Genomic DNA, 16,022 nt, shown 5'->3' on the forward strand with positions numbered 1-16,022 from the left:
GGAAATAATAACTAAACAGCACTGTCTCAAAGTAGCTGTTATTCTTTGCGTGCCAGCCTGTTGCCAGGGGTGACACTAGAGTAACAGTGAAGGAAGGAGTCCAAGCACAGGCTTTTGCAACGAGCAAATGTTACAAATATGTTTAAAAAAAAAACACTTATCTCATTCAAATGAATCAAAAATCAAAAGTATTAAAGATGATGAAACAATACTTTGGATAAATTGCGATACCTAAACTACACATTAGCAACTAACTAAACCTGAAAAACACTTCAGGTCATATACACGTACACATACACATACAAATACACACAGGCTCACAGAAACACAGAAACCTACATCACTCATGTGACACCCTGCGCCACGGTTCATAGAACTTCATACTTGCTGGATATTTTACAGTCAGTTGAGGGTGATATTACAAAGTTGAAGCATTTTGCAGCTCAACACAAAGGGGTTGCACTACTCTATTTGATAGTTAGATATGCATGTCTGGACTGGCCTGGGAAAACATTACCTGTTTGAGTGCATTCCACCAACTTGGAAATGTGGTGAAGGAGTGATAATGATACAGGGCTGATTTTAGGGCTGTTTTATCAGGGTTTGAGCTAGGTCCCTTTGTTGCAGTGAACGGCAGTCTGAGCCCTGACCTCTACCCTATCGGAGACTTTTAGGATGAAGTGGAGTGAATGGAGTGGAGATTGCAAGGTCTTGCTGTCCAACATCATTGCCTGACCTCATGAATGTTGTACAGAATTAATGGGCATAAATTCTCACAGAAACATTTGTGGTAAGTCTTTTTAACAAAGAGTGGAAGCTGTTAAAGTTGCAAAAATGAGACTAAATCCATACTGAAGTACGTGTATTTGAATGCAACGTCATTACAGTCCCTGTTGGTGTAGTGGTTATGCTTCTGACCACTTTTGTCCGTGTAAAGCCATCTGCACTGTGTGGGGCAAGTGGGTGGAAAGGCTTCCACTTCTTTGCAACCTCGGCCCCATGTGGAAGCTGTTCCCCCTTCAGGCATCAAACGCCCTCCAGCAAGGAACGGAATAAAAATATGGTCTGCCTGTGATGGTGTGTCATCTTGTGCATGGAACATGCACATCTCTACAGGAAAGAGAAGCCCCTGAAGGAAACTCTAAGGGACACAGGTTATGCTTGATTTGACGCAGGGTCTCAGTGGCCAAGATATCACCAGTGATCATTTCAGTCAGACAACTCTCGCATTAAGTTTAAAACACTTTATTGTGACACATATTTGGCTTTGGCGTTTAGGCTCCATTCAAGAAAAGTTTATCAGGCTTACACATAAATACAGGGGTGTAGGACTAACACCCCCCTTTTGAATCGGAGCCCACAGGTGGAAGCCGGGGTGGAGGTGGGATTGACAGCAAGCTACATGTAGGTTGAGACATCCAAAGGCATCTAAGAATGCATACTTCTTGGTCCTTAAATAGGCCAAGGAACAAATTGAGTAATTGGATGGAACCATTCAATGGGGAGAATAAGCAGGTGCACACACTGCAGAGATTGCCTGCCTGAAATAACTCCCAGTGTTGTATCATTTTTTCACTATCTAGGAAAAACTTACAAAACACACAAACAGACCAAACAAACCTAAAAATGTTTGCAATATTTAGAAAGAAATAGGACTAGATCTCATACCACAGCTTCTAAATGTAAAAAACTGGCTAGTCAATTCCTCACACTTTGTGTTTACAGTCAACACGGCCCTCTTCTCCAGCATACCCAAGCCAGAGGTCATACCTGACCCCAGTACCACCGAAGGAGGGGTCAGTGACCTTGGCGACCTGTTTTCCTCCTACAGCTGCAAAAGTGACCAATTCTAAAACTTCCACTTTTGCACGTGTTACTGAGAACGGCACAGTCAGTAACTGTATAGTTTCATACCAGTTTTCATCTGGATTATTGCTAACACAGTCTTTCAACGGTAAATATTATCATTGTCAGTCAGTAAAACTTTATTTAGTTATTCTTTTGCATTTTCCGTAAATCATCCACATTTGGAGATGCTGAGTTTCATAGTTAGTAGCCAATGATCTTTAGTTTTTCATGTTCCTATTGTTGTTATTAATTTATTTGGATATATCAATGTTAAACTTTAATTGAAATGATGCTTCATTTAATTTTTTTTAACCAGATTTATATCAAATAAAAGTCTTTATCAAAGATGGTTTCGTTATAAAAATCAGAAAAACTAATTACACTACATTTTCCACTTTCTCAACTTTCATCTAATGTCTGCTATCTGCTGACCATTGCTTGACACGCTCAGTCGGTGTTTAGTCATGTAATGCTGATCTTAGAGATTAAACTTTAGAGTTACCTAACAAAAGATTGATTTCAGGTCAACACTTTCTCCAACAGTAAAAATATGATTGTTTTCCTGCTTGTTTCCACAAAAGACAAACTTGTCTGGTTACTGTAATAAATGACATTTTCCCTTCGGGGAAGTCTTGTTATGAACTGTAATCAACTATTCCCAGCAGGAAGTATTTGCCAAAGCAAAAACCAGTTTGACTGCATGGGTACAATAGGTAGCTTTAGAGATTCATGCACGCCCTTTGAAGTGTTTTCATCTCACTGCAGGTGGTTAGAACCGGGCAGACGGTTGCAAAAGGTACACTCTCTAGTTTCCTTTCAAGAGAACTGTTTTCAAGAGAACTTCAGTCAGCTTAAAAGAAGCATGTACAGTACGTTAGGATTTTTTTGCTCAAAGAAGACTTTCATTCACCCTGAACAGAGCTCAGCGATGTTCAGTTGACAGAGGAATTAAAAGAGAAGACAGTGGCAATAAAAATGGAAAACATACAAGGTAAGTTCATAAAGAAATGTTTTTGATCATGTTTAGATTGATTGCTTGTAGATCCAAAACTGGGGTTAGAGTGGTGGCTGTTGATGGGCCTGACCAATTAAATAGTACTGGTCTAGTTGTTGTCCTCTGTTTCAAATCCTGCTCCGAGCTTTTCTGCGTGGACTTTGAATGTTCTGCCCATGCATAAGTGGGTCCCACCCCCCCGGATATTTTTCTTCCCTCAATGATAATAATAAAAGGCTGACTGGCGATTCTAAACTGGCTGTGACTGTGAACATGCATGGTTGTTTGCTTCTACTGTATGTGGCCCTATGATGGACTAAAGTGGTAAGTGAATGTGTTAAAGCTACTCTTATAAACGCTGTCACCACAAATGGCTTCAGACTGTAAACATCTGTGCCAGATGTATGCAAGAATATATAAATTATCCTACAGTGTCGATACAATCAACATGTTCTAGCAAATCAACTGCACTGAAAGGCGTACATTTTGCACTAAAACCTACTAGACCGGTTCCTGTTTACTTGGAAAGCTGATTAAACTGAATTCCTGTTAAATAACTCCTGTCAAAGAATTCATCTTAAAAAGCAAAGAAAGGAAAGAAATCCATATTTAGAAGTGAGGTGAACAAATGGACCTTACAATTGCCATATGATTAAACTAAAAACAAAAAAAAACGACTTTTTGTAAATGTATTAATAGTTACAGCTGGAACTGCAGTTTTATATCAAGCAAAGCTATCGTTTTTTAATGATAGCTATATTAAAAATATATATTTCAAATTAAATTGCACGATCAGGAATATTTGTCATTTTAGTGTTGTTCAAAGTCCTATACTGTACATCTGCCTCATATCACAGCCGCTAGATATATACCAGCGTCACCTTTGCTTCACAGCTTGTGGCACAATTCCTCACACGTGATCATACTTGTGTTATCATCTGTTTTAGTTGCATAATTCAATGATTCAGTCTCAACTCATTTTGATCTCTTTCTTTTCTTTTGAAATTCATTGCATCTCTGCACAATGGTGTGCTGTAGATTACAGTTCAGTCTAAAAACGGTTCACTATTTTGATTCTGTCACAGCTCATTGCGAGTCATCAGACCCTTCAGGTCGAAAGGACTAAAAATATCTCAACGGTGCGCAAGTTTCACTAAACTATTCAATTCAATTCAATTTTATTTATATAGCGTCTAATACAACAGAGTTGTCTCTAGACGCTTTCCAGAGACCCATACCCAGAACATGACCCCCGAGCAGTTATTACATAAACAATGGCAGGTAAAAACTCCCATAGTGGGAGAAAAACCTTAATGCCAAACAGTGGCAAGGAAAAACTCCCCTTTAGGAGGGAAGAAACCTTGAGCAGGACCAGGCTCGTAAGGGGGGACCCTCCTGCCGAGGGCCAGACTGGTGGGTCAGGGACGGCAACAGCACAGCAGGCAGGTGGAAGCAGCAACGGGATGACCAGGGGTGGGGACCGCAGGCCAGCATGCAGCTCCCGAAGCTCCGGCCCAATCATCAAGTCCCAGGTTGGGGTGCAGGGTCGGGGAAGGGTTGAAGGGAAAGGGTCAGGGAAAGACTTGTGCTCCGTAATGCAAGCTACAAGCCACCCACGACCACCTGCAGGTTCCGGTGTCCGGCAAAGGATGCTGCAACATGGACAAAAGAGAGAAAAGGGAGGAGAAGGGGGGGCCAGCACAAGAAACTACAGGAGCGACTCTGACACACTAAAGTTTACACTACCTAGAGATTTACCAACACCAGCTAGAGGTTTACTAAACACTAACTATAGGCTTTACTAAACAGAAATGTTTTAAGTTTAGTTTTAAAGGTGGAGGTGGTGTCAGCCTCCTTAACCCAGATTGGAAGTTGGTTCCATAGTAGTGGTGCCTGATAGCAGAACGCCCGCCCTCCAAATCTACATTTAGATACTCTAGGAACTACGAGTAAACCTGCACTCTGAGAACGGAGAGCTCTGACAGGAACATAAGGCACTATCAGGTCTTGCAAATAATGCGGAGCTAAGCCGTTTTGGGCTTTATACGCAAGTAATAAAATTTTAAATTGGATTCTGAATTTTACGGGTAACCAATGGAGCGACGCTAACACTGGAGAGACGTGGTCTCTCCTGCTAAACGTTCCTTTTGTGTCAGTCATGAAGCGTGATGACAATGTCATCACGTGTGTTATGAACTGAGACTTCCTTGTGTTCCTCACCTCCTTTTATGAACGTTTCTAATCATTAAAGTTTTGTTGCAGTGTCTCATAATGTCATTGGGGAAACAGGATGTTTTATTTAAACTGTCAAAGCAAACCCTTTCTTTGTTTTTCAGAAGAGGCAGAGAGTGCCACCACATCAGAAATCCGGGTCATACTCATCGGCGGGAGATGGGCTGGGAAGAGTTCGTCTGCCAACACCATCCTGGGGAAGGCCAGGTTTGAGTGTGGCAGAACCAGAACAACTGGGGCAGAAGTTCGGCACGAAGTGGTGGAGGGAAGGAAGCTGAGTGTGGTTGATACTCCTGGATGGAGAGGCTCCCTGTCCATCGCCGAGATTCCAGAGGGGGAAAAACTACGGTTTAAACTTCATGCATCCAAGTGTCTGCCTGGCCCAAATGTTTTCCTGATTGTTATTCCCATTGATTCAGCTTTCTCTGGGGAGCTGAGGGCTACTGTCGAGGAGCAGATGAAGCTTCTGGGGGACCGGGCTTGGCAATTCACCATGCTGCTCTTCACCTATGGGGATTTCCTAGGGGTCAAGACGATAGAGCAGCACATTGAGAGCGAAGGAGAGGCACTCAAATGGGTTGTAGAGAGATGTGAGAACAGGTACCATGTGTTCAACAACAAGGACAAAGGTAACTCGTCCCAGGTCTCTCAACTGCTGGAGAAGATTGATGAGATGGTTTGGAACAACAACAGCAGTTACTACAGAGTAGATCGGCATACTTTAAAAATCATCACAGAAAAGCAACAAGTGGTAGCCGAAAGGGCCAAAGAGAGACAGAAAAAGGCAGAGGAGCAAAGACGACACATGGCAACGCAGATTCCAGGTGAATGAGACAGCAGATGCACTTTCAAATGAACACTTCTAGCCTTATGATAAGATGTTGATACAAAGAAACTGGCTGTCAGTTACTGACTCAAGTTTGGTATTTTAACAGTTATTTACCAAAACCTTTTCAAATTACAGCTCCATGATTAATATGGATGTAAAGTGCAGAGTCTCGGCTTTGATTTTAAAAGGATACATGTCCAGTTTGTAAGCAGTTTGTGACCTGTGGGGCCATTTCACAAAATTACACCCTTTTTATACTTAACTATAACTTGAACATGTCTTTCTAAACAGCTAATATGAACAAAAACTGTGCACATGTGGAAAATGTCAACATTTTACTTGCATATATTACTATGCAAAGGTCTCTACTTCAGCTGTAATTTCACAAGTATTCTTAGAAGTTCACCAAATTTACACGATGTTGATAAATTGTATACTTCCTTCTGTGGGTACAAATATAATATGAGTATTAATCAAGGTTTATTTTCTGTGACAACAGCAGACATGAAGCCCATCACAAATCTGCAGATGATTCTCTTGGGTAGCCGAAGTGTTGGGAAAACTTCCGTTGGGAACACCATCCTAGGTTTTGAGGGACAAAAAAGTGGCAAACGAACGGAGCAGTCAGTGGTTCAGAAGGGTTTTGTTGGGAAAACTGAAGTAAAGGTTGTTGACACTCCAGGATGGTGGAAAGGCTTCCCTGAGTCAGAGACCCCACAAGTAATCAAAGACGAAGTGATGCGCAGCATGTTCCTGTGCCCACCTGGGCCCCACGTCTTCCTGCTGGTGATCGATGCAGACGCATGTTTCAATGCCAAACACTTGGATGCTGTGACAACACACATGGAACTCCTTGGAGAAGGAGTGTGGAAACACACAATTATAGTTTTCACCAGAGGAGACTGGCTGGGAACACACACCATTGAGGAGTACATTGAAGGCGAGGGGCACGCCTTGCAGTCTCTGGTTGAAAAATGTGGAAACAGATATCATGTCCTGGCAGACACAACTGTAAATGAGGGTTCACAAGTCACAGAGCTGCTGGAGAAAATCACTGAGATTGTGGCTGTAAATGGTTGGGATCATTTTGTTCCAGATGAGCAGATATTTGAGACCATTGAAGAGAGACAAAGAAAAGTGGAGCAAGGAGCGATGATGAGGCAAAGTCAAGTCGAAGCCAAAAGGAGATCACTCAAAGGTGAGTTATTGCTTTTAAATTACCCTGGTAATGTTAAAATGCATTACCCTTACACTCTTTAGTTTCCTTTCAAGAGGACTGTTTTCAAGAGAACTTCCACGCAGCCACTTCAGTCAGCTTAAAATCCCTTTAGCATTAGCAGAAATTAGGGATGCCCCGATACCGATACTGGTATCGGTATCGGTGCGGATACTACTCTCATATACTCGTACTCGTACTCGCAAAAATTCTCCGATACCACGCACCGATACCACTTCATTGTTGTTGTAGTTACTGATTAGTGACTCTAGGGGGAGATGATGATGATGAGAAGAGAATGATACCCATGAGTGAGACTGGCAGCGCCATTCCAGGCAACATAGTGACAATTAATGCAAGCGGGATGTCAGCAGTGTGGACATATTTCAAAATAAGGGAACGACAGAAGCAAGGCAGACTGCGGGCTGTCGGCGCGGCGCGTGGCCGGGGCCCACGGAGGAAAGTCCAGACAGCTGAGTCCCAACCGATGGTGATAAATGAGACAGAGTCTTCAAACAATTGCAAAGCGGCTGTGAAATATGTGTAGCACTCGTGTCGCTACTGGGCTAGCAGGACGCTTCTAGATTCGGAGAGAGAGCTGGTTACCAATAACAGACCAGAGACAAGGCTTAAAGATAATATAAGCCGGCAGTTTTATTAACGAATGGAGAAAAAGCAGAAAATTGGTATGCATACAACTATACACAGAATGGTAGAGGTAGGTGGTAAATGATAAATTATCCAACCCTTAATTGGACCCTTATCCTATTTAGAGTAGGCTTTTAAGTTTAGTTTAGGTTTAATAAACTAAATGTTCAGTTCACCTTAAACTGATATTGTTTCCTATTTAATGACCGGTCAGTTTTCTATTTTTCTAGCTAAGTTTAACAGGTAAGTACTATTTAATTCTTTTAATTTAATAGCATATTTTAACAGGTAAGACCTATAAATCCTATTTAACTTTTTAACTATTTTATCCTTTTGAGTTAACCCTTTTTTTCCAGGTGACAGGTATGTAACCTTTAACTTTTCTTTTCACAGGTGACAGGTAGGTAACCTTTAACCCTTTTTTCCAGATATCAAAACAAATACGCTTATATAAAAACCAAAAAGAAATGCAATTCCCTTTAACAGATGAACAACCTTCAAAGTTTTAAAGTGTATCAAATATCCCAAATATGTCCTATATAAGTGGGTAAATATCAATCAAAAAAAATAAAATATACTTCAAGCAAAGTCAGGTAAGTACCTTTAAACTCCCTTTTCAAAACTTAAATTATGTCAGGTAAGTACCTTTAAACTCCCCTCTTAAAACTTAAATGACGTCAGGTAAGTACCTTTAAACTCCCCTTTTAAAACTTAAATGACCTTTAAATTCAACCTTTACAAAAAAGGTAATAAATAAAATATCAAAAACAAAAACAATGAATTAGCTGTCAAAATAGTAGTGCAGCTCTTGTCAACAATGAAATTGTATCACACTTTATAATATACTCGTTTCCCTTATGTTCTGTGTTCAGCTTCAGTGAAGGTAAAAAAAATAAAAAAATAAAGAATGTTCAGTTCAGGATGTGTGTGGCTCAATTCGGTTTGATCAATGTTCGATTGAATTGAGAGTAAAAAAACGCAGTCAGTTCAAGGCAATAATCCAACTCTGGGTGAGTAAACGGTGCGTTGTATCCTACCACAGTGGTGAAGAGGCTCAAACCGTGTGGTGAATGATGAGTGAAGAAACCATCCAATGGTATATTGGCTTAAACCCGTCCAGGTAGGCTCCGATGCAACGTCCCAGTCAGTGAAGATCTGTATCCTGGTTGTGGCTCGCCATCTGATCACCGACGTGTGTGTGTTTCACTACACAGTACACACACGTGGTGGAATCCATCTCGGGGAATCCATCTTGTCCAAAAAAAAAACTTCCAGAGATCATTAAGAAAAATTTCAAAGTTCTGCTGCTCTGCAGTAAGCTCAAAAAACGTATGAATGTACCGGTAGTCTGGTTCTTATTAAATCAGGTTGTACAAAAAACTGACCTGACCTGCTGAATCTCTGCTGCACACCTGCTCCGAACGAACCCCGCAGGAAGAAAAAAAAAGCCTTAAAAGGGGAAGCGCTCCTTTTTTGCAGTTAAAGAGAAAAACGTTTTTAACATTTTTTAGGAAATGTATTTGGACTTTTAGACACAACTACACAAGATTTTAACCTTTTTAAGTATCTGTATTGTCATAAATAAACTAACCATGTATTGCTGTTTTTAAAGAAATAATATTAGATACCATGAATTAACCATCAGTTTATTTAATACAGTATGACTTTGTATTGATCAAAGTATTTTATATTTGACTATATTTGACTATATTTGAAACCTGGGTTACATATGGTATAACGGATGTACTGTAATTATTTTCTGTACGAAAATTTAATTTGGTGTTCAAAAAGTCTTTTTTCAAACATGAGTCTTGAAAAAGAGGGGGTCGTCCTATATTCGGGCCAATACGGTATATGTTTGATATTTTTAATCTGAAGACAGTGCCAGTGTGGAGACTTTTTATTTACACATAAAGATTTTTTTTTTGTTTAAAATAGTTATTCTACTATTTGTATTGAATTTATCTGTTGCAAATAACACCTGTCTTCCAATTCATTGCATTTTTCATTGCATTTTTAGCCTAGTTATTTTTGTGGTAGAAGTATCGTATCGGTACTCGGTATCGGCAAGTACACAAATTGAAATACTCGTACTCGGTGTGAAAAAAATTGTATCGAGGGCATCCCTAGCAGAAATGATTTTGTTAATCAGATTCATAACATGAAAGACATTCTGACAATAAACCAGATCAGAATCTAATCTCTTGAAACTCAATAAAGACTGCCCCTATCCCTCCCCACCCCTGACTTCTCCTAACCCCCACACCTTTTCGCCAGTTATATTATATCAGTGCTTTGTAATTTTCTCCTTCCAGCTGTAATGAAAATTGTTGTCTCCTCAGGGTTCAGAAAGAAGTTAGAAGAACTGAGGATTGTGATGCTTGGACAGAAGATGTTTGGAAAGAGTCTAACAGGAAATGTCACACTATGTAAAAAAGTGTTTTCCACCAGTGAGCATTGCAGAGTAGAAGTGGGGCAGGTTGCAGGCCGACTGGTCACTGTGATTGACACTCCAGGTTGGTGGAAAGACTCCTCCTACTGCACCGAACAAACAGACAGAGAAATTGTCCAGGGTCTGTCACTGAGCCCGTTAGGGGTGCATGCTGTTCTGCTGGTTGTTCCATTGGACCTGACTTTCGGAGAAACACAGCGAGTCGCTCTGGAAGAACACGTTAACCTTTTTGATGACAAAGTCTGGAAACACACAATGGTTCTGTTCACACATGGGGACAAACTAGCAGAAAAGTCTGTAGAAGAGCACATTGAGAGGAACCATCCTGCTCTGTGCTGGTTGGTGGAAAAATGTGACAACAAGTACCACACCATGAACAACATGAAGATGTCTGATATGAATCAAATTACAGAGTTGTTTGAGAAGATAGAAGAAATGGTGACAGGAAACAGAGGACAGGTCTTCTGCCCCGACATGACCACTACCAACCTGAGAATGTATGAGAAGATCAGAAGAAGGCAGCTGAAGCATGTCCTGAAGCACCGACTGGAAGAGGAGTACAGGAGGAGAGAGGTGGAGCTGATGAGGGACTTTAGGGAAACACTAGTGGACCTGCAAACTGACATCGGTCAAAGGGTAACAAGCACTAAACCAAAATCCATAGGCGAGTATTATGGAGAGCTTGAAATTAAGAAGGAAGTTCAAAGGCTGGACAAAGAGATAATGAAATCCTCAAACTATCTCAGCGGCAGCATGGAAGATTTGAGGCCTGACTGTAAGTAGAAATCTTGTTAAGATAAGCAGATTCCCATTAATACAGACAGCTAAGGTTAAAATGAGCCTTTGTTTCATTTTCAGTGACAGAAGAAACTCCAGGACCAGCCATCACTGCGTCAGATCAGATGAAATCAACCAGCAATTTTGTCCAAGTTGTAAATTGGCTGTCTAACCTGAGCTGACCCTCAGATTCTCTGAGACGTCAGGTCATGGATCAGACATTCTGGACTAAATGCTTGTTTGTGAATGAGCGCTCTTCAAATGAATAGCTTTGTAATGGAACTACTAATTTGGTCCCACAACTGATCCCTGAGGTATACCAAAGATGGAAAAATGTTTTTTATATGATGCAAACTTTTCTGTCTCAGTAATAATATAACTTGACCAAATACCCATCACACAGAGACTGCATAAAATCCTGTGATTGAAGAGATTAAAGGCTGCTGTAAACAGTGAAAAATGTGCTACCATCACTGGTCAAATTAGGTCATTTCTAGCACACTGCAATGGTATTGACACATGTTCATGTGAAAAAGACTGTATCACCACTTAGTTTTAAAATAATTGTTCCAAACCCGGTCTAGAAAATAGGTAACTACAACCTCAAGTTAATACATTATTCTATTTAATTCCTTTGCAAAAAAAACCCCAACAAAAATCTAAATTGTGAAAAACTAAGAATACCCTTAGTTTTTCTATAAATGCCTAGTGGGAAAAAAAACAGATGTTGCTCATCAAATAGAGTTATTTAATTAATCATCAGCATGTGTGACCAGCTCAATAAACACAGAAGTGTTAGGAATATAGCACTCCGGAGCATTTAGGTGTGTTACACAATGCTGAGGAGGAAAGACATCAGCAGTGATCTGAGACAAACATTTCTTGATGCCCATCAATCTGTGAAGGGTAATCAAAGTAATTTCTAATGCTTTCGTTGTCCAAAGTTTTCCAAAGGTCAGACCATGTAATGCACAGAGCAATGGCCAAAACAATCACTGTATCTCAGACTCTGCAGACTTCAGTTAGAATGGCTGTATTAGTTTGGAAAGGTTGCAAGGGGAAAGCCCCCTCCCTTTAAAAGGAACTTGGCACATAGCTTGAGTTTATTAGGTTGTATTTGAATGGATTTCAAGATTTTGGGATGCCCATTGCACAAATGTGTCAAGGTGGAGATTTGAGGCTGTAATGTAGAGCTCCATATTTGTTAAAAACCGAACACATATTGTCAGCAGAATTGCTGTAAAATACATGGGTGGAGGTGTCATAATTTATTTATTTCGAATTATACTGTGTTAATAAATCTATAATAACATTAAAATTATAATATTCTAAAAGCCTGGCAGACAAAAGGGGTATGTCATGTAAGACAAGAAGCTTTAGCATTTATTTCCTAAGGATTAACATCATGACAGTTGTACAAAGATTGAAATCAAACTTAATTGACATGTATGTTTTAACAGTGAATGTCACATTTACCTTTACAATTCATGATAAGCTTTAAACCTTTTTTTACATTCTTACATTGCTTTGGGCAGTAAGGGATGGGGTATACTTTAAATGTAACACTCCAACAGTTAAGCTTTACTAAATTTACTCAGGGCAGAGGATGATGAAGTGAATATGGAGACTATTTTACTTTGATTCAATTTCATGTTTTTTGTAGTTTTATTTCCCATTAGGGAGTTATTAAATGTGAAGGGAAGATTATGTGGATACTGTTTTGGCTTTATATTCATACAGGCCCTTCAGATTTTAAGATAAAAAAAACCCAACCTATTCATTTTTACCCTCTAAAGGAAATATTAAATCTTTGTAATTTCGTGCCCTAATACAAATAGAGGTTTTCCAGAAAGAAAAGACTTGACCTTACTACAAAAATAATCTTCTGAAGCACAGTGGTAAGAAAATGGTGGTTGTTTTCTTTGTCACTGGGTTTTTGAGAGAATTACAAATACAGTATATCATGTTGGTGTATCTTCCTTAGAAAACGTCTTTTACCGCTTACTCTTGTAATTCAAATTATTAATCGACAGTCATATAGTAAAATGTTTGTGTGGTTTATCAGATCATGAATGTGATCAATTGATTATTTTGTCATTATACTTTCAACAAAGACAGAATGCTCCACAAATGCATTGAGAGATTGTTGAAAGTGTGGCCTTAAGAAAGCTGTACACATCTTACAAATAAAAGCACATCTGATCGGTTTCCAAGTGTATTGTGTTGCACAATTTATAAAGAATGTTAATGCCACACCTTAATAAAGCTCTTGTTGTATTGCAAACATCCTGTGTGTCAAATATCTGATTTGAAAATCCTAATATCAGGGACACTTTCCAAACATTATGCAGGAATGGTGCACACTGCGTCTGACTGTCGGGTCTGAAAAGAAAATATAGATACAAGCTCAATTTTGATTTAATGCCCAGCAAATGCAGGAAAGACTTCAATCTTACTTACATTTTTACTTACACTTATTGAATTTGTGATTTATGCCCACCTCTCTGACAATAAACTTTATAATTAGTTGCTTTGATAACCAATAATCTTCTTATGTCTGTTGATTCTTGTCTTCCTTTTTAATTTGACTGCTGCATTTGACACAATCTCAATACCATTTTGATTCTCAGACTAGCCTCCACCGGTATTTCAGACATATCCCTGGAGTAGGGTATCTAGTTGTAGTATGTAGTTGACAGTCATTTGTATCAGGGTGTGCTCAAGAAGGGAAACCTCTAAAACATGCAGGGCAGGGTTCCTGAGGCCCAGGGTTGAAGACCACCGTACTTGGTCATATATTTTGCAGATATAACATCTATTTCCACTGTTAGGCACACAGTTCTTAGGTCCAAACCTGACAGTAATAATACCTAATTCATATTGATTGGCACCAAATCCATCCTATCAAAAAATTGTAATGTCTCTATTTCCACTGACAGCTTCTCAGTTTTCCTCCTGTCTCAATGTGAAAACTCTGGGTACCATCCTCAATAATGAGCTGTCACTTAAATCTCATATCAGTAATGTGAACCGTTCTGTCTCTGTTCATCCCTCACCCAAGAGTAGCCTACTGCTGATTCACAGAGTGGCCGTGTTCCTTCTTGAATAGTTCAACTCTCTTCTGTTCTGTTTACCAGACAGTGATGTCCATCCATAAACTGCAAGTAGTCCAAAACTCTGCAGCCAGCATCATTACCATTATTCTCGACCATTAGTCATATAACACATGTCCTGCTGCAACTCCGCTGGCTTCCTGTCAAATTCTGCATCATGCATAAGATCCCACTCCTCACCTTCAAGGTCATCAGCAACCTCACCCCTCAGTACCTCACCAACATCCTCCACATCAACACACCCTGCCATACTCAAAGGCCTTCCTCTGCCATCCAGCTCACCCACCACCTGCTCGTTTGACCACCATGAGCTTAAGACCCTTCAGTCACTCAGTCTATGGACCACCCTCTCAGAACACATCTAAAACTAAGATTTGCTCTGTCTTCAAAACCCAGCTGAAAAATTGTTTATTCAGACATGCATAGTGTCTTAAATGGAGCTCATTTTAAATGTATTTACAATTTCTTGAATTGTCCCCCCTCCCCTCACTATTTCCTGACTTTTATCCAGCCTTGGTTTTGTTTGTTGACTTACCCTCTTATTTTAACTTTGGTGTGCTCATGTCTTTGGACCTCCCCCCTTTCCAGTCGTGCTCTATCCTATATTTCTGTTCAAAGTACACTTGTTGGCCCTGCCATACCCCCTGGTCCACTTCTCATTTTTTTAATGCTAGGCTCTTATGGTAGCCTTGTGTGTTTAAATGTACTTACTTTGTTGACCAACTTGAAGCTTAAAAATACATTCATTGTTGAGTTTGGAAAATCACCAATGTGCAGTCCTTTTGTTCCAGTGTATACAAACTTGTGTCCTTGGTTAATTGAAAGTAATTGTTGCATAAAACTGCTTGGGGTGCAATCCCCTAGATGGCATAGTTGTCCACGCGTTACTAAATTAAGCCCTCCATGTTCATGCTACATATGCACAGGATGTTGTTAAAGAAGTGTTCAGTGTTCAGTACTTTTTAGACAGTAGACTTTCTGCTGCTAACCTTAAAGATGTAACTGTACACCACGAGCAAAGGAAAATAACAGAACTTTAACACTTATTTGAATATTTCTGTAGTCTGAGTGGTGTATATAAAGATAAACTGCTCCACCAATGTGAGGCATCTGTTTTATAATCTTGGTTTTTTTGACATCTAGTAGCAGCTCTCTGGTAGGCTCCAATGGTCTTACTGGAGTGTGGATGTGAAGAAAGTGAAAAGATGTCACCGGGTTGGTTCCATTCCATTCCCCATTCAGCTCTGACAGGATTTTACAACAACAAACAAGACTCATAAAACAGATCACAAGACAGCTAAGTACTGAGGTAGTAGCCAACTATGGGACCCTCTTGAATGTACATAGAAGGTAATGGTGTGACCTTGCTCTCCACCTGGGACCTGTAACAATCCAGGGTCAGGAACAGGGCAGCCAACATCACCACAGGACCCTCACATCCCAGTCGCGGGATGTTGAACTCCTCCCCTCTGGTACATGATGTAACAGAGCCCTGTGCACCAAAACAAGCAGACACAAAAACACTTTCTTCTCCAGGGTTTCGCTCTGATGCACTCCTATAGTCACAGAGAGGCAGGAAAAGCTGTGCCCCTCTCTTGATCAACATCTGCTGTGCTGTTTTTTTTGAGAAAAATGTTTTTATTCCAGTTTTGAATATTTCAGAATAACAAACATACAGAACAAGAACCAGGGGCCTGTACTACGAAGCGGGATTTGGGGTTAGCGAGGTAACTTCAGGTTTAACCCTGGGTTTTCAGGACTACGACGGTGGTTCACTTCTTAGCGGGGCACATCGCCATGGTAACTTATGCTGAACCGCTAACCTGCTCCGGAGCAGGTTATGTTCGAGATACAGATCGCCGGGTATAAAAGCACCGCCCACTGACCAATCAGCTCTCTTGGAAAATGACATG

The 16,022-nt window shown here is 40.2% G+C and overlaps 1 protein-coding gene across 2 annotated transcripts; it reads left to right on the plus strand.

Annotated features, from left to right (window-relative positions):
* The first annotated feature begins 2,608 nt into the window (after window positions 1-2,608).
* Window positions 2,609-13,429, plus strand: LOC133458286 (GTPase IMAP family member 8-like). Of its 2 annotated transcripts, none has more exons than XM_061738018.1 (5): window positions 2,609-2,839; window positions 5,179-5,898; window positions 6,403-7,101; window positions 10,110-10,994; window positions 11,078-13,429. In XM_061738018.1, exons 1-5 carry the CDS (start codon window positions 2,824-2,826, stop codon window positions 11,176-11,178), a joined length of 2,421 nt encoding a protein of 806 aa, XP_061594002.1. In that variant the 5' UTR covers window positions 2,609-2,823; the 3' UTR covers window positions 11,179-13,429. The 2 variants fall into 2 exon arrangements, with proteins under 2 accessions (XP_061594002.1, XP_061594004.1); XM_061738020.1 differs by having other exon boundaries at window positions 6,406-7,101.
* The last annotated feature ends 2,593 nt before the right edge of the window (window positions 13,430-16,022 follow it).

The sequence above is a fragment of the Cololabis saira genome, chromosome 13 (genome assembly GCF_033807715.1).
Source record: "Cololabis saira isolate AMF1-May2022 chromosome 13, fColSai1.1, whole genome shotgun sequence".
Lineage (NCBI taxonomy): Eukaryota > Metazoa > Chordata > Actinopteri > Beloniformes > Belonidae > Cololabis > Cololabis saira.